The sequence below is a fragment of the Pavona decussata genome, unplaced genomic scaffold (genome assembly GCF_977016875.1).
Source record: "Pavona decussata unplaced genomic scaffold, jaPavDecu1.1 SCAFFOLD_156, whole genome shotgun sequence".
In the NCBI taxonomy this organism is placed as follows: domain Eukaryota; kingdom Metazoa; phylum Cnidaria; class Anthozoa; order Scleractinia; family Agariciidae; genus Pavona; species Pavona decussata.
In genome coordinates, this window is record NW_028145568.1 from 5,349,187 (window position 1) to 5,372,625 (window position 23,439).

General features: G+C 37.3%; 1 protein-coding gene and 1 long non-coding RNA gene across 2 annotated transcripts in view; both read left to right on the forward strand.

Moving 5' to 3' along the window:
- Positions 1–23,439, forward strand: part of LOC146465492 (uncharacterized) — a 168,288-nt gene that overhangs the window by 14,878 nt on the left and 129,971 nt on the right. The gene's annotated exons all lie outside the window — the stretch shown is intronic.
- Positions 3,686–16,930, forward strand: LOC146465494 (uncharacterized). Its single transcript, XM_085128666.1, has 14 exons — positions 3,686–3,854; positions 4,839–4,903; positions 7,011–7,081; positions 9,345–9,402; positions 9,552–9,595; positions 10,467–10,515; positions 10,826–10,857; positions 11,669–11,702; positions 12,613–12,644; positions 12,990–13,062; positions 14,122–14,153; positions 14,825–14,873; positions 15,595–15,816; positions 16,277–16,930. The coding sequence occupies exons 1-14, from the start codon at positions 3,830–3,832 to the stop codon at positions 16,928–16,930; spliced, it is 1,440 nt and encodes a 479-aa protein (XP_084984792.1). The 5' UTR covers positions 3,686–3,829.

The following is a 23,439-nucleotide window of genomic DNA, read 5'->3' on the forward strand; positions in this document are numbered from 1 at the left end:
CTGCGATCAAATTATATTCCATATGCCCAATGATGAATTACTCTAGCATTCAAGCTGTGAATTGTCTAAGAATAGTGCTGAGAAATATGTGAAAACAGGATGGATTTTGAGTTTTACTCAAATTTAATGACATTTTGATTGATTGTGAATATAGTTAACTGAGGGACTAGCTATGAAACTTGCCGTGACAACAATGATGGTACAATTTATGTTGAACGGGCCAAGACCGTGCACAATTCCTTGTTTTAACGTTCACAGTACAGGAACGTTTCTATTGGTCAGCTGCTCCAACACATTTTAAAATCTATTGTCGTCTGTGCACGGTCAAGGCCAAAACTTTTAACAAAAAACATATAACAAAGAATTTTGTCAGGCTTCGTAACCAATTCCATTTATTAGTATGGTTTGCAAATAATCATATTGTTTTAAAATTACGGTTTATGGAGTTTTTAAGTCCCATCTGGTTCTATTTCTCTCCGGTGACAGCGTTTCTTGGCCGACATTTTCGGGTACATGGAAGGATTAGGCTATAAAATAACTTACCTTTGATGACGACAGGTACCCCTAATTGACTTTGAGACGTGCTGATAAAATGATATGATCGTTTATTTTCCGAGGAGATCCAGAAAGTGACGCCGAAGTTGATCGGCAGGCCGAAAACTGTCGAGCAAGGTATATCACCACAAGTTCTGTTCCTTTGATTTAACCTACCTACCTCTTCGGTTGTAGTGTTTTGATTTTATTTGTTTATAAGATGTTTATACCCATGAATAGCAAGGAGAACTGAGCAAACGAACGGAGAAGCAATTAAACAAACCAAAAACGTAAACAAGCGCTCAAGAAGAAGAAAAAGCGAATGAACAACTGGATGAGTAGTGTAAGAAAAACAACAGTCAGCAAGCTGAAGAAAGCAAACCTTGAGGGCTCAGATATCATTACAGTTACAGGCCACAGAAGCTTACAGTCCCTCGACGACTATGATGAAGCCGACAAGGAAGGGCAATGACAACTCTCTCTTGCAATATCCAATGAAAACGAAATTATGAAAAACCGATTTAACGGAATAGATGTCATTGACGAAACTGACAATCTAAAGGACCACGTTCATTGCGTTTATAATTAACAATTAGATTATGAGCTCGAAATTTCTATCGCGTGATAGTTGATGAGGGCGCAGCCCGAATCAGCTATCACGCGTAGAAATCGAGAGCAAATAATCTAATTGTTTTAGTATAAATCTACTAGACGTTCCAAACTGAACAAGTAAATTATCTATATTCTCATCGCAGACACTTCGAAAACGAGGCGAAGCGGCCGCCATTTTGTTGAAAACCGCTACTCACTATGATCACAGAATAGATAGCGAATAGACCCAATGCAAAAATGGCGGACATTTTAATATTCTTTTTTCTGCATTCAAATTGGCCTCACTAACCTCGTTCTTGAGTTCAAAAATCAAAAGAATATTTTACCTTGGCCGAGGCTAGTGAGGCTAATTTGAATACAGACAAAAGAATACGAAAATGTCAGACAATTTTGCGTTGGGTGTTTAGCGTAGCCAATCAGAGAACGGCATTCGTGATAGAACACTAGTAGATTTATACTAATATACATTACATAATTACTCAATTCCGACTGGATAAGAAAGGACTGCAGTTTTCATGAAATACGAGTGCATTACAAATGTTTTTAACTATAGATTATAGGAGAAACAAGAAGTCTTTCTCTATAGCATTGCAATCATAAGATTAAAACATGAGAAAACTGTTTCGTGATGTTTTAATACAGAAATTTAACGGTAATTTCAGTGATTGTTTGTAATATGTTTATGCCCACGAATAGCAAGAGGAACTGGGCAGACGGTGGAGCAACTGAACAAACCAGAAATAGAAAGCGCAAGTGAATGAAAAAGCGAATGAACAACCGGATGATAAGCAGTGCAAAAAAACAAACAAACAAACGAACAAAAAACACTCAGCAAGCTGAAGAAAGCAACGTTGAACACTCTGATAGCGTCAAAGTCACAGGCCACAGAAGCGTACAGTCCCAAGACGACTATGAAGAAGCCGAGGAGAAAGAGCAACGTTGACTCCCTCTTACAATATCCAAACGAAATTATGAAAACCCCTGTGCCGAGAAGAAGCGAATAGCAGATTCCGACATTACAGTTGCTCCACTCGCTCCGGTAACGATGAATGTGCCATTTATCACAGACAACAGCCGGCCCATCGATGGCAGCGAAACTTTTTGTTAGTCTTTGAAAAATTTACTAGTGCTTATTTATTCCAAATTGCGCTCGAAATCATGTGATTACCTATAGTAATTTAGACGTACAAAATAGAATTAGAATTACCCCCTTTTTTTTTTCAATGCAACAATGATGGTATCAAAAAGTAACTCTCAGTATGATCATTTTCTCGGCATATAAACAGGTTTCTATTGCAACAGTATAACCTGTTAAACAAAAAACACCCCTAATGGTTGCAACTCTATTATGGAACTCTGATCAGCATGTTCGCGCACAGGTTTTTAAAGTTGGGAGAAGGGTTCAGAGCCATCTTAAATTTTTGAAAATTTAAGGCGTATTCGTTAAAGGAAAAAAAGAAATAATAAGTTACAGAGGCATGTGGAGAAAATTTGATCCGCTCATTTTTAATGATATCATCATGGTAGCGTCAGTTTGAGCCGATTAAAGAGGAACCATCACTCTTATGACAAATTTCGTCCAATTGATTCAATATTTTCACTAATTAACTGGAATGAATTTTTGTGAGGACAAAATGTGGATTTGAGCAATGCCTATCTCTATTTTTAAATTTGGATTTTATACTAGCGCGGGTTACATAGGATGCAAAGTCTCGTCTGAATGCATGTGGTTCGCGTTCGCATCCAACATCCACCGACAACGGATCTTTTTTATTTTTCTTTTTTTGCAGATTAAACTCATTCTTTAACACCGCTTTTTTTAAAAAAAGGGCGTTAATTTCCCACTTTGTATTTTTAACTTGAATCGATATTTAGATAGGTTGGATTTGCCGCGCCGCTGACAGTAAATTTGGAGTAAATTCACGAATGAGAGGTTTCTGGTTATTTTAGAATTCATGCGTGATCCTCGAAGGCCTTTAGTTATTTGAAGTTGGGTATTTTGCTTTCAATTAAAATTCGTCTTAGTTACCGCCATCGCTTGGTTTTACGAACCACCAGCATCTTGCGCAAATGATTATAACCGATGTTTAACTTTGCGCCACAAAAGTTAATTTGTTTTGCAGCTGAGGTTAATTTGCACAATTGGGACCCAGTGTTCGGTACAGTTTGGAGTATTAAAAAAAGAAATTAAATTACAACAGTGGAACTATAACATCATGAATCAGGTTTGTAAAAAATTTTCTTTTTGGAATCAAAAGAGGAAATTCGAAAATCTCCAGTTTTGGAGGTTGACACAAGAATTTTCGTTCAAAACCATAACCAAGAGGACTTTCCGATGAAAAGCTTACGTCTGAGCTGATCAAGAGAAAAAGCATGAGAAAACTCAGCTGTGATGAAAAGCAAACATTCGTCTACCGGGGCGCGTCGAGATAGAGCTTAATTTTACTGGAAGATCATAAACCGGCTGAAAACAGTCAAATAATAATAGTGATAAAAAAAGATTCCGCGTCTAAAGGCCCTGGAAAACAACAAGACTGCATTAGCGCGCGCAAAAATGATTCGATTTGACGTTTTACTCCGCGTCATAATGGGAGGCTGACAGAACGCAGTTGAAATAATTGTCGGTGGCAGCGTGAAAACACTGTGACAGTTTTTGCGACAAAAAAACCGAGAGAAATCGAAGATGGAGCGAGAAGATCGCAATTCAGGTTAGTAAACCTATTTGCGCTTAGAAGCAGATGCGCAAAACCGAAAATTTGAAATTTTTGGAGATTAAAACTGCAACGCAAGAATTCGAGATAATTTGGCGGAAAAGTTTTCTGACGAAACTCTGAAAAACTAAAAGATCTGGACGACAAAGTGGAAGGAAACTTTAAGCTGCTATGAAATTTTTAAGGTTGATATGTCGAGATGAATCGCAGTATTGTATATGGTAACGAATTTATCAGTTTTAGCTGTTTTGAAGCAAAGAATAATTTTAGCGAAATGTTTGTTTATACTTTGACACAAGCGCGCAACCTTGGCAACGCAAGTTGGCACGCGTCATAACAATCGATTACGTCAACACCGGAAGCTCGCGCGCTCCAGCTTCGTTTCCAGGCTTCTATGTGCCAAGCGCGCCGAGCTTTATGTCGGAGGCTTGCGATCGAACTCGAAAGCGCGAGAGTCCTAGGAGCGATCTGGCGTTGGATCTGGCGCGTCTTCCTTATCTCTTCCCCAGTCTCTTCCATATCAGTTCAACGCGTGACGTCTTTGGTGACGTCACATTTGACCGCGCACCTACTACGGACTGGGGCCGAGGATCCGTGCGCTTATTATTTCGTTTCGTTCGCTCAGAAAACAAACAATTTTTAGTTACAATCTTATTATCTTAGAAGCCAGGAGCCAAAAAGGGATCGCAATAGAATAGCTGTTGACAGCCTCTGTTAACAACTTCAGTGTAATTTGAAAAACCACCACTCGAAGCTCTGCCGGGTTTCACGGCAGTTATTTTTTTTCCAAGGGACGCAACTCTTACAGTATTCACTACATCCTGGTTTACCCAGCATCACTGTCTTTTTATGTTTTTAGAATCATTTTGACTGTTATTAGCTTTTTGTTTTACTCATCTTTGGAGTTGGGAACAAAAATCACGAAAGGTTTCCCATGCGTTTAATGTTACTTACAAACTTCAAATTTTGTTCCTGATTTAGGCACAAACCGCGTATCCCGTAAAACGGTACAAGGCAAATTATTACAGGAACAAGAAGAGCATAAGGTAAGTTAATTACATACACAACAAATAGTTATTGAGAAATTATAACAACGTTGTTTTCAGCGCTTTCAACAGCAGAGATGATTGCATATAACAACAGCTTGCGCGTAACAAACAATTGAATGTAACGGCCTAACTTAAAATAGCATCTTATGGAACTATTGGTAACAAAATTCTCAAAAGGCATTTCATTATTTTAAACAAGCAAATATTATAAAACTTACGTTTGGCCGCTGAAGGTTTCTCAGTTTAGTTGTCGTTCATTCTGCTCTGTGAGTCAGCCGTTCAGTTTGCAGTGGTTCGTTGTTGACGACCGCTTGATTGCCTGCGCGCGCTTTATTTTGAAATAGAAAAATGATAACGCCATCTTCTTATTTGATCTAAGATGAAATCAATTATTCATCCTTTGATAACAAAGGACCTCTCAGGTAATAGTTTCTTGACAACAGATTTCCCACCGAATTGAACCTGTATCATGTTGATTAATAAAAATGCTGTGCAGTATTGAATTTTATTATATGGCTGGCTCCGCGAGCGGGCAAGATGAGTCAAATTCTGCGCTGTGATTGGCTACCCGAGCGGGCAAGATGGAGCTATCTTGCCCGCTGGGGATTACCCGTTGCCCGTCCGCTTGGCATCGAAAGTTTAATCCCAACAACAATGCGGGCTTTCTTCGATTTTCTCGTTGTTTTGGGGGAAAACGCTCACTAAAAAGTTCGGTAAACTCTCAACATTTACCTAAACGAAAGGAAAGAGAATGGAATCGTCCTGGTGTAGTGAAAACTTCGTTTCAGCTACAATGAATGTGAGTTGAACCGGTGAGTTGCTCTGCGTGTAGTATTTTAGATAGAATTGATTTTGAAAGACTTATTGTCTCAAGTCGAGTGCCAAATTGATAGGTTCTCTAGGTTTGCAATGACTGTATTTAAATCATAGCGTAGTGGAAGTTGCGGTTAGTGTTTAGAGCAGTTCAGAAAAGTATTTTTTTAAGTTCGCCGAAGAAGCTCACGTTTTTAATTCAGCCGCGTCTTGCTTGTTGTAAACAACAAAATCTTGCCAAAGTTTCGCCCAGTTTTCTGATTTACCTGCTCTTTTTTTCGACTTATGTTTGCATATAATCTCAAAATCTATTGTTTCATTCAAGAATTAATGATTGGAAGCTAAAAACTGTGTAAAAAAATTTTATTATTTACGCCACCGCGCGATCGCCTGAAAATGGCGAGTTTGCCGGATTCTATTCAAATCTTCCCGCTCTTGCGAAAATCTAAATTTTTCGTTTTCTCGATAATTGTACACTTCCTTTAAGCCATTATAAAGTTAGAGCCCTAAGATAATTTAGGATTTCTTGTTTTCCACGATTACATTCTAATCCAAAGGTGCACTGAAAATAAATCTTGCACCGGCCGGCTATGAAGAATTTCTTTCCGAGTAGAGCCATTTCATGTCGTATTTTGTTTTGTTATTGTAGTTTTAACTTGATGGTAAAGCCATATAATGAATCCTTTATTGACCAAGCTTGTTCGGTCAAGATGGCTGGATATTGGCCTCGTTCTTTTTTTGCGTTTTTATGGACCTCGACTTCGTCTCGGTCCATAAAAACGCTGAAAACGCAAAAAAAGAACTTGGCCAATATCCAGCCAGCTTGACCTCACGCTTGGTCATTAGAGAGATTTAGCATCGCGTTTACGGCAAACGGCAAACGCCAGGCTGAAACAAGTTTCTCTTTGATGAAAAACTTGAAGCTTTTTTTGGTTTAAGCTTATCTCCACCCAGTCGGCGACAGTTATCGAGCAAACACGAAAAAGAGAGAAGTGAGTACGAGAAAAACAAGTTTATGCATTTTCGAACAAACAGCGGCTTGACGTTTCCCGTTTGGCGTTAGCCGTAAACGCGAAGCTAAACCTCTCTAATAACGCATATATCTCGTTCTGCCGGCATTATAGAATACAAGCTCTGTTTCGATCTGTTTTGCTCGACCGCTTCAATAAAAACAAATAGCGTACTTTTATAGGTAGTGGACTCAAGTTCTTTGGCGGTTGATTGAACAATAATAATGATTCCAAACTTTCTACTGAAGTTAAATGCAAAAACCTGTTTTGTTTTTATTCAGAGGCTCACTGAGAAAAAATTGAAAGTTGAGCGGGAACTGGAGCAAGCAGAAGAGTTTAAAAAGATTGATGAGTAAGTACTGTTACAATGAAGCGTATTGACTGTATGGTGTCACTTAACTTGTTAATCAAGATGGCATACAGCTCCTCTAAATTCCTTGGACCTGTATAACACGCAGCTGTTTTTTTTTTCATTACTCTCCCGTTGTTATTTTAGCCAATCCTGTTAGCTGCGTGAGAGCTGCGTCGTGGTCTGTATGAGTCTGATTGGCTATCAGTAGACATGATTTGAGCATTGATTGTATGGCCCTTTCTTTTCATAAATGGCAGCCAATAAATAATTCTTTAGTTTGTATGAAAATTAGCCTTACTTGCCTTGTTGGCATGTGCAAAATTCATTAGAAATTTTATTCTAAAATGAGCTTAGTAGGGCTAATTAAAATATACACCGAAAAGAATAATAAATTGACGGCTGTTTATGAAGAAGGTCTATTATGGTGTGTGCTTCAAACCTGAGTAATCATGGACTTGAAAGTTCCCACAAGCAAGGAATGTGATCATTGCAGAGACACTGTTTCGCTGCGGATGTCTCTCCTTTTGCGTGCACACAAACATTTGCTTCCTTCTGAGAAATTTTAATTTCTCGGAAACGAGTGTTTTCGAACAGTAATCCATTTCTTCTTGCAACGTCGAAAACGTGACTTGAAAACAGAAATTCTGGTTATTTAAACTACTTTGCATTTAACTCAACTCGTTAAACTTAAACAATGGATGTGGCTCAGATATCCGGGAACGGAACTAGTGGGACTTGGTCTCCAGTAGCTTCTTCCATACTTTACTGAATATCGAACGCCTAGGTCAAACGTCGAACTTTTCATGACACGAACCAAATTGTAATGTGGGCCGACCTACTGATTAAGTTTAGATCGTCTGCTGGGTCAGACGTCAAACTTACAAAGCTTCAAATCAACAGACAAAAAAGCAAATTTTGGGGGCCAGCGGGTGTTCATAATAAAACAGGTTACGGTCGTTGTTGACCTTGAAAAATTCTTCGTTCGAGAAGACGACGTCCCATACTGCAAAACGACGACGACTCCTTATGTTGAAAATGTCTCCTCACAACTTTGTTTATCCTGAACCACGAAGCCAATGTTCACCCTAGTCCATGTTCCCGCCGTATTTTGCTGAACCAAAACACGAAATGCAGGTGTTTTCGTCATCATTTGACGCTGGATTTGAGAAGTTCAACTTTTATCTCTAAGACGCCATTTTTCCCGTCCCCAGAGTTACTCGTTTTTGATCACATGGTCTTTGAAACTCACTGGAATAATCATTAATAAATCTTTCTGCGAACGTGGCTGAATATATACAGTCGAGCCTTGCGATCACCTCTCGCAAGCGACCACTTTTCCAAAATAGCAAAATTTTCCCAGTCAAATCACTATAGTTGGAACCTCTCGTAAGAGACCACCTCTCGTAGGAGACCGCGACCACTTTAAGAGACGACAGTTTGCAATTTTCTTTTCGCTTTTAACCTCCCGTAAGCGACCTCTTGTCACATACGTCCCCATATCTATCCCCTGTCGGAAGTTAGACAGTTTTCGGCGTTGTCGTTGACGTCGCCGTCGTCGTTGCTTAAGTTTCCATAATTTGCCTTTGTACTATCATTACATCATGGCATTCTTGGGTGGTTCAGGAGACATGAATGTCGCAATCAGGCTAATACCGGGTTTCCTGAAATAGACTTTTCTCATTTGCCGTTATAAGTCCATTAAGTAATTTATCCCAGGCAAACCATCAACTTGGATACTGAAATTCTTTGGCAATATAATTTTGGAAAGTTTAAAATGTTTTTGTGGTTACTAAATCTCTGGAGTCACCTTATTCTAATGAGTTTAAAACTTAGACCCCTTGTGGTCTGACCTCTCGTAAGCGACCACCTTCCGTAAGCGGCCACCTAGGCTTGACATTTTGGGTGGTCACTTACGGGAGGTTTGACTTATCATCATACAATTTTTTAATTTATTAATTTAGTTCGTCTCATGGGAAAATCGACGCACAGTTTGGTTCGCCTCATGAAAAGTTCGACGTTTGACCTAGGCCTAAGCAGTCAAACTTCTTTAAACCGCTTTCATTCATGTAACCCTTGAAGCCTTAGACCTGGCCATTTTACTGATTTCGGCAAGCTGTTTGTAGCTCTGATATTTTTCTATATGATATTCATTAATTTAGGGAAAACTAGGCCAAGACGAGAAAATAGTCAAAGTTCAGCTCCCATAGGGAAGCATTTCACGTCTATATAAAAATATGATTGTTTTAAATTTTTGTTACCATAGGGAAATCGAGACTCTGATATTTCAAGCACCATCCAACACAGAAAGGGCGAAGATAGAGGTATGAAAATTTGAAAAGTTCTGGCGTATGATTTTGACCTTAAATATCGAGTTCTTTTGAAATGAAGAACCGGTGGTTCCTTTGAAACCGCTGCGTGTCCAGAATTTTCGTTTCGTTTAAATTGAAATACATTTTTAATCTGTTTTCAGGCCGAGCTTCTCAACTTTCATCATAATAATGTAATTTATTTACGGTTAGTTCAAAGCTCAATTTTATATTGTGAAATTTCTCAAGTGAAATGAGCCGCACTTGACTCTTTTACTACATTTTTAAAAGCCACACCCCAGAACTTGATTTAATTCTGATTGGGCACAGTTAATTTCGTGGAGACTGAATTCAATAGAAATTTTAAATGGCTACGACTAAAATGTGCTTAGAATTTGAACCTTATTTATTTTCTCAATTTACAACACCCTCACCCCAATCCCCTCCCAGCACTATGAAAACCAGGCCTTAAATTCCTTGGAAGCTTACATTTAATGACCAAACTCAGCTCATTCTTAATTAGGTTGCGTTCGATTGACCGTATTCCGGAAAAAAGATTAAGCGGAATAACTGTTAAATTTCTCTTTTTCAGTAAATCTGGAAAGACAATTCTGCAAAGTTTCGCTGACACATGATAATTTAAGAGTTACTCCAGTAGCTCCAAAATCGAGCACACCTTACATTTTTGAGTGGTAATAGTAGTAAGTTATATTTTCTTACCTTACTTGAACTATAGCCCGCAGTAATAAAGTTAGAAGAATTGCGTTAGGGCCGATGGAAATTAAAAAGATACTGTATACGTATTGAAGTTTGCGATTTTGGATTAACTTGAACGTGGGTAATGCTTTACGTCCATTCCGACTCAGTATTTTTCAAATGAAACTGCGCTTGTAATATATAATATGTGTGTACGAGAGAGAATGATTGTATTCAGGGGTTCGTCCATTAGATCGGTATATGCGCCTAGTTTTTGTTTTGTCTTTATACATAATCTTCCTTTGTTTCCTGTAATGTCCATCTCTTCCTTCCCAGGTTTTGCTCAGCGTTTTGCTAAAAAGTGTTTTTTTTTTTTTGTTTAGAACACTCAACGAGAAAGTTGTTGACGAAGTGAATGGAAGCCAGGCTGCGGTGAGTGGAAAGCAAATTCGTAACCATCGTAAAAGTACGGTGTTATTGCTGTTGCCCTGGAAATAATTAGTCTGTTAAACTTAAGTAATCCAGAAAAGGACTTACCAATATAGTTGTCAAGATTTCCTCACCCTAGCTCGATGGCCTTTCACGCACATATGAAATAAAAGATAACCGTTACACTCAGTTAAAGCGGTCTCCGTCTTATCCAATCTTGTTGCGTTTTGCTGTAAAAGTAATAAAGATTCGTGTCAGTGTCCCTGAATGTTTTTTTTTAATATATATGCAATTATTTTTTATTCACTTTCAGCTTGATGCTGTAGAAGAGTTACTTATCAAGAGGTAATAAGCCATTTTCTTATGAAACGTGGTCAGAATGTTTTACAATGTATAGTGACAGGTATGCTTGCCAGAGATTTTGAAAGGAACCCCTTTACTGAGAGGAACTAGAATCGGGACTAGGTAATTTGCGAGTAGAATCTCGTTTATTGGGCGTGGCACAAATCAACTTCCAACTCTAAAGGGAAACATTTCTGAACTGATTATTTCCCAATGCCCTCAAATGTGCCGTCTTATCGCCAAGACTGACGGTGGTCATTTTGTTGAGATTTGAACGCCTCAAGCGGTATGAACCACAAACTATTACTCCTCACAGGTAAGAGTCGCTAACTCCCGGATTAAGTGGGATGTAGATTAAGGGAAAGATAATTTCATGATTGTAAAATTGTACGAAAGCCCAATTGAAAGTGATTAATGCCTTAGTCAAAAGAACAGATTTTCTTATGTAATTGTAATACAACAAAATTTATTATCTGAACGTCAGCGTAAAGCTAATTCTTTCCATTTTTAAATCCCCCTTACCCGACAAGGCCAAAACTTGACTCAGGTGTAATGCCTTCATGGGTTAGACATTTCTTATAGGTTTAATTTAAGTTTGTTAATTTAAGTAAATTGTTTGTTCACTAACCCATTCACGACGAATGGGTTAGTGATAGTATAAGAAGAATAAAATGAACGAATAAGTGAGATAGATATGAAGTAGACTGGGTTGGTGGGTATATCTTACTAAAATTGGTACACTGTTTGACAAAAACAACAACAACAACAACAACAACAACAACAACAACAATTTTTTCCTTTCTTTCATTAAAAGGGAATCACAAACAGGAAGTGTCCATGAAGACACCGTAAGTTCAATTTTCTTGCGTTCTATTTATGATAAATTCAGTTTATTTGCCACTGATTAATTTATAACTTACCGTGAAGTCCCAAAAATATCAGTAGACCTGCATCCTTCAAAAGCTCTGTTTTCACTGAACTCTGATAACCTGCAGCTGCATTGTTTTAGGGCAGGAAGCATTGTTCTGTCGTTCGTTCTTTTGTTCTTTCGACCAACTGTGCAAAACGCTGCAAATGGTGTAGGTCTACCCAAAAATATCGCCCTTCGTTAATTTCTGATTTAGCAGCGGCATCTCACTAGCGTTCCTTTCAGGTGATCCCTTCGTCCGGGTGACGTGGTCAACGCTTTCGGGTAGCTAATAATTGTAAGGTGTCCATACCTATCTAGCCTGCGAACAGCCGACGTATTTCCGGTCGTCACTTCTCTCCCTTCGGAAATACGTCTGCTGTTCGCAGGCTAATACCTATCATGCTTTCTCGAATCACGACAAATCTGTAAAGGTTCAACGCACAACTTTGCACTAAAAAGCATTCTCAGTGTAAACTGGTTATAATTATGATAATGATAATACTGAAACTTCTCACCATACTCTGTGCCCATTTCTCAAACCAGAATCTTTGCACGTGATAAGCTTCTTCTCACACCTGGTACGCATGCCTATAGATTATTACCTGATACACCAAAAATGTATTTCAGCCTTCTTTTATGATAACAACGACAAGGTTAAGTAAAGGCTTTGGCAACAAACTGAGTAGAGGTTACAAAGCCCTTCTCATTCCAAAATGTTACACTATATAATCTGGTCTGAAAAAGCCTGAAAGATTGCGAAATGTAAGATGGTGAGAAGTCGCAGTTTGTTCCTTGTTAAAGACGTTGGTATTATTTTGTTCATGATCATAAATGCTTTTTCCTCTTAGGTGATGGTTACCCAATCTAATACTACTGAAAGGTAAACTGTTTTGACTTTTGTTTTACCCACCAAATTGTAATTGACTTTTTAAAGACCAATATTCTCGAACGCTGGCGTTAGCTCAAAGCTCTTACCTTCCGTTTTTTGTATGTCCCAAACCTCAAAAGAGAAGGCTTAAATCTGTTGTAACGGTGTACTCTGCTTTCACGAGACGTTTGCTGTAAGTTTCAGTGTCAAATTTAGTTTGTGCTAGCTTTGGTGAATGAATGATACAAAAGAAAGAGTAAAATGAACAAATAAGCGAGACATAAATGAAAACGAGTGGGGTCGGTGAGTACCTATCTGTAATTAATGCAATACTAAAAGAATTATTTTTATCTCCAGCGAGCCGGTAAAAAAGAAGAAAACTAAAAGAAATAAAAAGAAGAAGAAGAAGGCAAAAGCTGGTAATGAGCAGGTCAGTAGAATTCAAACGTTTTACTGAGATTTTAAAAGTTATTTAGAGATGAGAAATGTTTGGAATTATTAACGTGTATGTTACACGTTTTTCGTTGTCCACCGTCCTCTGGTACTACAATCCGGGCCAAAAACCTTCAGACAGTCTGTTCGAGTTAGTTAGCAGAGTTAGTTCCCGTTCCCTCATTCAATGTTGATCGCATGTGAAATATTTTTCGTCTAACCACGTTTGATCAACGCTGAATGGAAAGAGGGTGTTTCAAAGAAATGTGGCCGGGATTGTATTTACTAGATCTGATGATCAGATCTGAACCAACAATTGGTACGAGAGACGACGAATCCTCGAAGACATTGCCAGGAAGTGTGTTCTGAATAGTCTACTGTTTTTCTTTCTCGTTTTAGGATTTCTTAAGAAATATTGTGAGTTTTCCTTTCGAATTAGCGCACTATGGAAACTGAAAAATATCCACCAAAAATCTTCCTCATCCGCAAACCTTTTGCACAGTTGGTCACGTGACAAATATTTCGAAATCATAAATCTGAAGCAACAGTTTTTTTTGTCTTTGGTTTTGAGAAATAATTTTAACGGAAATAGAACGAGCATACAGAATTTAGGCAGCATGCCAGTTTTCAAGGTAATATCCAAAAGGGGGATTTGTACGGCCGTCTGAATTTAGACGAATTTGTGTTGAAAGCTTGGCCTCCAGTCACGCTCCAGTTCTTTTCTATACAAGTCTTGGCATATTTTCCAAATTTTCAAACTGCCATTAAAACTCTGCCAGACATTTGCATTTGTGGTTAATTTATTTTCTTCGTTCTTCTCTGGTTTCTTAAAGTTAGATAGCTCCCGTGTCTTTGAAGGATCAATTATAGCAAATTCAGTCATCACAGCTACAAGTTCCACAATAGTCGGTCACGTGACGAATACTTACAAAAGGCCTATGGTGATGAGTTACTTATAGTTTGAAATACTGGCCTAAATATTTACTTTTATGGTCACTTTAACATTGTTTGTTGTTGCTGTTGCTAATTTAACCTTTCTCCTTCTTTGGATCTATAGGTCGCTAAGAAACGAGATATCCAATTGGCAAAGTGAGTTTTCTAGCGATAGTATTTATTTAGTAAATGGTTTGAACCAAGGAGTCTTGTCATACGTACGTAAATTATGGTTATCCGGGTGATTGTAATAGTGAGAGGTGATAGTGACTGACGTTTCGACAACCTGAGTGGAAGTCATCCTTAGAGTCAAGTAAATTGTGGAACGACAGCAGATGGTATAAATAGCTCTGGTTGTTAGCCGGATTAATCAATCAATCAATCAATCAATCAATCAATCAATCAATCAATCAATCAATCAATCAATCAATCAATCAATCCATCCATCCATCCATCCATCCATCCATCCATCCATCCATCCATCCATCCATCCATCCATCAATCAATCAATCAGCTTAACAACCAGATACAAATATACTATCTACTGATGTTCCACAATCTGAAGATGACTTCCGCTCAGGTTGCCGAAACGTCAATGTCACCTCAGACAGTCCTTTTCAGGACTACATTTACCCGAAATGATCATAATTTACGTACTAAGTGTTTTTTTTTCGAGCTGTAGAACGAGTAAGTCTGTGAGAAAATTTGAGAGGCCCGCTTTCATGCTGCCTGGCCAGAAAAGTTAACTTTCGGTTATACAATTTATAAATGAAATCAGTAGAATAAGCTGAAGTTCAAACTGTAATGGTCTATTTTTTTTTTGCTAGAATCGTGAAAGATTTAACGGAAAAGACCATTTCTGAAGCTTTGGAGGAGGTAAAAAGATCGTTTAAGATTACTGCATACTAGTTGGTTGATGTCACTCATTAAATGCCTATCGTGCTGATGCTTTATCTAATTCATACTTTCCATTTCATTCAGCTTTGAAACCATCCAGTTTCTTTAACTGCTCATTGATTTGATGCTCGTTACTTCTTTTAACATTTACCTCAGCTGGTTTATGTATTGTTGAGAAAAGAAATGAACTCCACTACCAGTAATGACAGATGTACTTTTTCAATCAGTGACGCAGATATAATCGGAAAAGTTAAATTAGTGTTCTCCCAACAGGCGTCGAACCTAAGACCTCACGATTACTAGGTCAGATGCTCTACCACTGAGCTACAGGAGACTAAGGCCATTAAACTAGGTTCAATAACGATGTTAGCTTTTCTTAAAAAAAAAAAAGAAGCTATTACGAACGGTTCAAGAAATCTTAATCTACGTATTCTTCGAACGTTTTGCCACAAGAACTTTTAAGAAATAACCCTTCGAAGCTCTGAGGTGGGCGAACACCAGTGTGTGACACATACTAGTGCTTAGCTTTGCTTGTCTGTTTCACGATCTGCCATGTTTCGTATTATGTGGGAGTGCCCAGCGGTGGGGAGGAGAATTGCTGGAACTGACAGAGCCATGAATACTGTAATGAAATTTGCGGATAAAAGCCAGAAGTGCTATGAATTCTAATGCAAATTATTGACTTTTCATGTTCATATAGCTGGAGTCTGAGGAAGTTGCTGAGGCACCCTGTGGCTCTCACGAGAGTGTGCAGTTGCTTAGCCTCCAGGAGGCAGTGGAAAATAAGGAACAAACAGTGCCAGACTTGGAGCAAAAGATGGCGGAACAAGACTGTGAGCAAGGAAATACCCCACAGGAAACCCAACCTCAGACAGAAGAATTGAGCGAACAGATCAAGATGCTGAAAGAAAAGTTGCAGGAGGTTAGCATCTCTGGTTTATCACAGCTTTTCCTTTGTGCTACAGTTATTCTTTAAATGAGAAAATATTAAGAGAAAAATTTTGTCCGCACACTCAAATTCATATCCACCTGCTACAACACAATAAACAATATCACAGGAAAGTACTGCTCAGTAGTTATCATTTGAATAACCACTCTGTAGGGCCTCATCCAAAGACTCAGAAGTTAGGACCTCCTTTAACAGCATAATAAAAGCATCTCAGAAAGTGTGCTCAGTAGCTTCATTTTGAATGGCCACACTTCAGGATTTCATCTAAGGCCAACGCGACAGCACGATGAATATCACCTCAGGCAAATACTGCTGCATAGCTCGCATTAAAGTGGTCTTAAGGAATGGAAGTGAGAACCATATTTAAGCAACACTTGAGGATTGTCTCTTGTGATGAAAATAAACAACAATGTTTTTCTGTTTAATTATTTAGAGAGATGCTACGTTAAAAACACAACAGAGGGAACTGGACAAGGCATCTAAAGACCTCTCAGACGCGAAATTATTGATAAGCGATCTTGAGAGTCGAGTGTCGGAGAAAGATAATACCATCATTGAACTGCACAGCCTGAGGGAGAAGGACCAGGAAAATACCAAAAGGAGGATGGATGAGTTAAACCAAGCGCTAAATGACAACATTATAAGAATTAATCAAGGTAATCAAGAGCTGCAGGAGAGAGATGGAACAATTGATCACCTGAATGAAGAACTTGATGGTCTGAAAGGTGAGCTGGAAAAATACAAGCTACGTGAATTGGAGATGGAGAAATATCTTCAACAGCTTCAGAGGATGAATGCTAATGAGGTTGAAAGAATGCACAAAGAACAACAAGGAGAGTTGCAAGCCGTGAATTCAAAACATGTTGCCGAATTGGCAGAGCTCAAGTTGTTGACGACGAAGCAACTTGAAGAAACAGGCCAGGAGGTGAAAAAGCTGAGGCAAGTGTACGACATTGAGGTGCACGAGTTGAAGGGTTCGCTTAGCAAACGGATCTTACTCCAAACAAATTTAGAACAACAGATGAAGAGATTAGAAGGAGACTTTGATAATGTTGTGGCTTGCTTGAGAGAGAAAGATGCGCCTTAGAGAAGCTTCAGTTAAGGTTGAAAGAGTTGGAGAATTCAAGCGCGAGCGAAATCAGCTTGTTAAGAAGCGAGTTAAAGAATAAGGATGAACAAACTGCCGAGTTGGAGGAAAAGATAGCGAATGAAGAAGAAAAGAACTTGAAAGCAAGCAACAAGCTTACTAAGTTAGAGGAGGACTTTCTGAAGGTTACAGAAGAAAGAAATAGACTCGTTAATGAGAATGACGTGCTGACAGACACCCAAAAGTTGTTGCAAGAAAGGATGGCCACATTATTTGATAGCTTTTTCGAGGTAACCGACGAACAAATCAGCCTCTTTAATGAAATTGAGTTGCTGCGAACGACTAACCAGATACTGGAGCAAAGCATGAATCTCCTAGAGCAAAGCACTTGTCCTGTTTCCAATCAAATTGTCAGAGGGTCGTCACTTGTGGAAGATTCTGTAGAAAGGCTTGAAGAGAGGCAGAACGCTGGTTTTACTCAAGGTACAGTATTGTGGGTTAAAGATAGAGTACTCATCTTTAGCACAATATTTCTCTTCTTGTTCGAACACATATTCTTAAAACATTAGCCAGAAAGAGGAGGAGAGAAAAATTGTGAACGGCTTCCACATATAAAAAGACAAATTTACAAAGCTCTGAACTTACTGCGTGCTCTTTATTTAGTATACGCACGTTATAAGCGTCTATCTCCAAACACCAGTAGACTGAGTTACGTGGAAGTGGTGCAAGTGCTTCATATAGACTTAAATCAAGTTAAAATCAGTTGGAAATGTTTTCAAGCACTGATAAAAACTGGGTTGTTCAAGACCGATTTACAGTGTTAAATTTAAGAAAAAGGTGGTGACGTTTTACCGTCATAAAAACAGACATTAAAACACATTCGATGGTTTTTCCAAATCTTTCTCTTTCCAAACGACAGTGGCGAATTATTTCTGAAACACATAAACGGTATCGAGTTCGGCCTATGAACGTGGAGGTTGTACATCAAACTAAATTCACGATGACAAGATCAGCTCAAGAGTTATTTCCACGAGTGAAATAAATGAAATTTCACAAATTGAAGCTGTGGCTAGGACAATGAGAGACTATCATAGTTGATAGGTTGAGCTAGATGGGATGTCTCATCGCTCTCTGCGCCAGTCTTATTGCACGGGTAAAACGGACAAAACTGACTTCTACCAATGTAACCATACAAAATGTGCAGAAAATAATAATAAGAATGTTAGATTTTGACGTGGATCTTGAAATTTATATGTTTTTACTCTACTCATAGTTAGTACTAACTAGCAAACTATGCTCTACTTGTTCTTATTGAAGGTTATCCAGACCCGGCCAAGTTGACAACGAAGCTTAATGAACTTCGTGAATTAGTGCAAAAGAAAAACAAGTTGGACCGAAAGCTGAGAAAAGAACTTCAGGAGACCAAAGAGGAGCTTCAGAAGGAAAAAGAGAAGTTCAGGAAAGAAACAAGAGAACGTTCTCTGCAGGACGGCAAACGAAAACTTGAGAAACAGCTGACGGCAATGGAAAAAGAAACCGGTGACTTACTTGAGGAGCTCTCCATATTACAGGTTTGTATAATTTTGTGCAAACCACCTACCATTTCAATGAGACTTTGGTACATTTACTTCTACCAAGAAAATACACTCTACGATTCACTAAGAAAAAATGTAATAATAATGATAAGAAAACGTTAATACACACATTAGAATACAAGCGTACAACAAGGCAAATAATGAAACCGAAAAATATAGAATAAAATAATACCAAAACTTATAAGATCTGTAGACAAAAACAAAATAGAACAAAAGAAAACAAAAAATAACTGATTTACATCACGTAAACCTTTTATACCGAACTAATAGACACTACATTAAAGAATTGTCCAGATTGCATAAGACGAATTACGTAAGCTCACGATAAAACTCTTAAAACAAAACAATAAGAAAAAATTAACAAATAAACAAAAAGGTAGCGTTCGTGGCTAATAGTTTCGTTATCCAAAAAACGTTTTATAACGAGACGAAGTGATAAAACATCTAAACTCATTCGACTTGACTTCAAGACTACAAACAATTCAATCTACCTTAATTTTATGTCACTGAATTCCCCAAATGATTGAAGCCACTTTACTTAAAGATCGATCGTGGAATGCTCTATCGATCGCAGACAACTGGGCCTGTCCATAACTTAACGCCAAGAGATGTGCTCGGCAAGGGACCAGAGAGATAAATCGATTTGCCTGCGGTAAAACGTTGCGCACAGGGAGTTTTGTGAAGAAATAAACTTCCAAAACCTACACTTTCTTGTGGATGTGTGATGCCACAAAAATCAGTTTAACGGCGTGAGAGAACTTTTTAATGATTAAGTAACGAGAACATGATATTGATAAAAGATACACAGACACTTTACTGGATAGGAACTGATGCGTTTATTCTTTTGCCTTAAACGAATGAAATCGGCTGTCTGTTTTGTTGTCGTCGTTTTTAATATTCTTTCCCCTCATCTGCCAGGAAGATTTGAATCAAATTTTTGAAATACAGTAAAAAGCCCAAATAGAGTGACAAAATTGTCACTAATTAACACTTTAATCATTATCTGTTTAATTTGCTAAGACATTATTTGTTTTCAATTGCTTCAAATTAATTTTCTGCTATTTGATTTCTTTTTCAGCGGAAGAAGAAGTTGAACGTATTTAGACGCTGGTTTAGGTGTCTTCAGCCAAGCGAATTTAATTGAAAGCTTACTTTCTCTTCTGTATTTTAACATTTTTTATGTGTTTTTTTTTTATTTATTTCTATTGTTATTGAAATGTTGATTTCCGTGAGTAGTACTCTGTTGTTTCCATATTTCATTGCCCAAAAGAAAGAAAAGAAAAATGCGTACAAAAGAAAACAAGAACAAAGAAACAAAGAAAAAACCCCCCCCAAAAAAAAAATAAATAATAAAAAATAAAAAGAAAGAAGAAGAAGAAAAAAAAGGAAGCTCATCAAAAATTACTGGATAATAATCACAGCCCTCTGTATTATGCCTATGAAAAATATCGCATTTTTTATACTTTCGTAAAGAGTTTTATATCCGCATAGACCCTTATTCAGTGACATTTTCCCCCATTTCATTTTCTTTGTTAAATTAAATTATTATTAATTTCGCTGTAATTCAATTTCTGCTTTGGCGCAGATGGTCCGAAAATAGAAATGCCGAAAATGAAAAAAAAAATTAAAAAAATATGAAATGGAAACGCACAAAAATATTTTCTCTTCTTATGTTTTCAGTTTTTCTTTTTATCATTTCACCTTTCCTTTACACATTTCTTGTTAAATAAATAAGAAGCTGGGTCTACTTAAACGTATTCGTTATTGCCTACCTTTAGATGCTAGATTGCTGTTTTTCAACAGCTATGTTCTGCCATTGTTTGACTATGCTGATATCGTATGGGGGGATAGGGGTAATTCCACTCTAATGTTGCAACTTCAATCTTTACACAATAAAGCTGCAAAAATAATTTTAGATTTGCCCATTGGATCATCTGCAAGTGAGGCCTTGAATAAACTGAAATGGAAAACTCTCGCAAGACGTAGGGCCGAGCATAGGGCAACTTTTATTTATAAATGTTTGAATAACTTATTTTCTCATCGTTTTAATATTGAATTCAATAAGGATAAACACGATTATAATACTAGATGTAAAAATAATATCCGTAAGAGTGCATCTAGTAGGAACTGGGGGCATTGGACATCGACAAATTTTGCCTCAAACGATTGGAATAAATTAGACCTTTCAATCAGACAAAGCCCATCATTAGCTAGTTTTAAAAGAGTGGTAAGAAATGTAAATAGTCTTTAGTCTAATTTTTATATATTCATATTCATATATTAGTCTTTATTTTTCTTTTTTTTTTTTTTTTTTTTTATTCTTTTTAATTTTCGAGGACTCTTTTGTAAATCACTTATTAGTGACATTGATTTCCTCAATAAAGATTATTATTATTATAATCATGTGCATCACTTGTTCTTAATTTCAAATTACGCGCAGTCGTGTTGCGATTTCAAAGCCAATCCAAACTGGTGTATGAATGAAATAACCAGCGATCGTTTAAAACAAAAATTAATAAATAACAGCGATCGCTTTATGCTCTTGTAATACGATTTCTTTAGTACAAAAAACAGGGATCAAAAACGAACAAAGTAGAAAGAGAAAAGTACCACGAAAGAATAAAAAAAGGATAAAAGAATAAAAATAAATAAAAAACTAAAAAAAACAAACAAAACAAAACAAACAAACAAACACTAAATCAGAGGAAGAGAAAATTATAATACTGCGTTCTATTTTCGGACAACTTTTACCGGCTAAAATGGAAAAATAGAAATAGCATTGAAATTTAATATCTTTAAAAGTGGAAAGTTTTACGAGTTAACCTATCGAATATATTGCTTGGTACTCTTTCTCATAAGAACCTATGACAAATTTGATCAAAATAAAAATTGAAGAAGTAAATTTAGTGGTGGACTATGTTAGCTTGAAATGCCTTATAAAATGAAAAAAAATCTTGTTACTGGTCTCTATCTCGTGATAGTAATATAAGTTTTTATTGCATTAGCTAACTTGCGCATGATTTCATGAAATAAATTAATGTTGTGAGAATACTGTTTAAATGGGATAGTTTCAGCAAGAGAATTGGCGGACGTGTTTGCCGTTGGATCAAAAGCCATAGTAATATAGAAGTTGAATGTATGAATAAGTCTTGTTCATGCGCCATTTAGGTAAAAAGAAGCATATTAGGCATTCTACAAACGTAATAGGTTAACACAGCAATGTCCGGGCCTGTTTACATGAAAGTTAGCCTTCACCTTTGATGTCAACATTTTTTGGTTCCTAGGTGCGTTGATCACGTGCGACACTAAGCAAAAGTCTAGGAACTTGTGCCTCAGGTTTCATCTCGATCAGGATGAACTCGTCTTCAGCGATGTAACCTCGTCCAGGCATCGCGGGATGAAAGAATTGTGTACAAAAAAAGATATACATTTCATCCCGTGACTATACACTCCCGGTCATCTCTGCTCTCATGTAAACGGGCCCTTATGTAATTACGATCACGTAGTTGAAATCATCGTCGAAAATGTTCCTTGTTGCTTAGTAGTTGTGAAGGTTGTGATTTGAAGTTCCGATGTTAAGTTTGAAATATGAAAGAGATAGTGAAGATTGATGTGATAAACTATTGGATTTTTTCCTCTCTATCAATCAAATTAATCAGTTTTCAAACTTGTACGATTGTTGTAATTAAAAAAATTAAACATTGAATTGTAGACTCTTGTGTTATTGTAACGAGGTTTGCCAACCTTAGTATGATATAAAAACAAAATGGGCGCTTTCGCACTAGAATACAAATGACATTGTTTCGTCGACTCGGTCATCAACTTTACATATTAACGCTGTCTAGACCGCCCTTTTTTTGTCTTTTAGGGCTAAAGGTTGAGCGGATCCCCCCGCCCCACCCACCCACCATAACTTCGCAAGTATAAAATCTATGGCCATGAAACTTAGAGTATAGATAGAACGTCCAAAGGTGTTTCCTTTTGATGTCCACAACGTGAAGTGATGGTGTCATATGACGTGGTAATTACGTCATGATTTCCAAACAGCGGCCATCTTGGATAAGCTAAAAATAACGGATATTTTGATGTTTAGTTTTCATTTTAAAAGGGATTTTTCATTTTCTAAAACACTGCCCGTCAAAAATTTGTTTGTTGTATGGTAACATAAATGCCAATAACCAATGAACACTAGGCGACAACATCAATTTTTTCCAGATAAATTTCTGAAAAAAGTCCTGAAGTTTCATGTTTGGTGTTTGCTCAAATATAAAAAAAAAGGTTTTTCAGGTTGAAAGTCGCGACGGACATGATTAACCCCTTCCATTTTAAACTGCTAAGTGCATGTTTTGTCTCTGCATTTTGGGCTACATTTCCCCATGAATTACGTCACGATATCCTCGGCTAGCTGTAGCGCATGCTTACTAGAACCGTTTTTTTATTAATTTACAAAGGAAACTTCAAATATTCTATAAAGATGACGATTTTAGAAATAAAAAATCCATATTAAAATAAACTAAAATTACAAAGAAATGAGTCCACTTGAAACACAAACAATAGGACCCACTGGCATCTTCAGAATATTGTATATGTAGTTAATTGAAAATTACACTTTACTATTTAAAAATGGCACTTGATTAAATTTTATTAGTGATAATATCTATACTTGTCAAAAACATGGCGTCCATTTAAGCTCTGATTTCACTAAAGCTGTTTTTAAATCGAATTTTTTCATATTTCCCGACGTTAAACAACGTCAAAATTTAAGCCAAATACAGTATGGACCAAATTTATATCAAAATCGAGTCTGCACGAATTAACAAAAGAGGACGCCTTAAGAGAACCCAATCCTTCAAAGCACACAAACGTACTTCAAAGAAGTGCTTCAAATCAAAGATATACAGAAGATTCCACGTA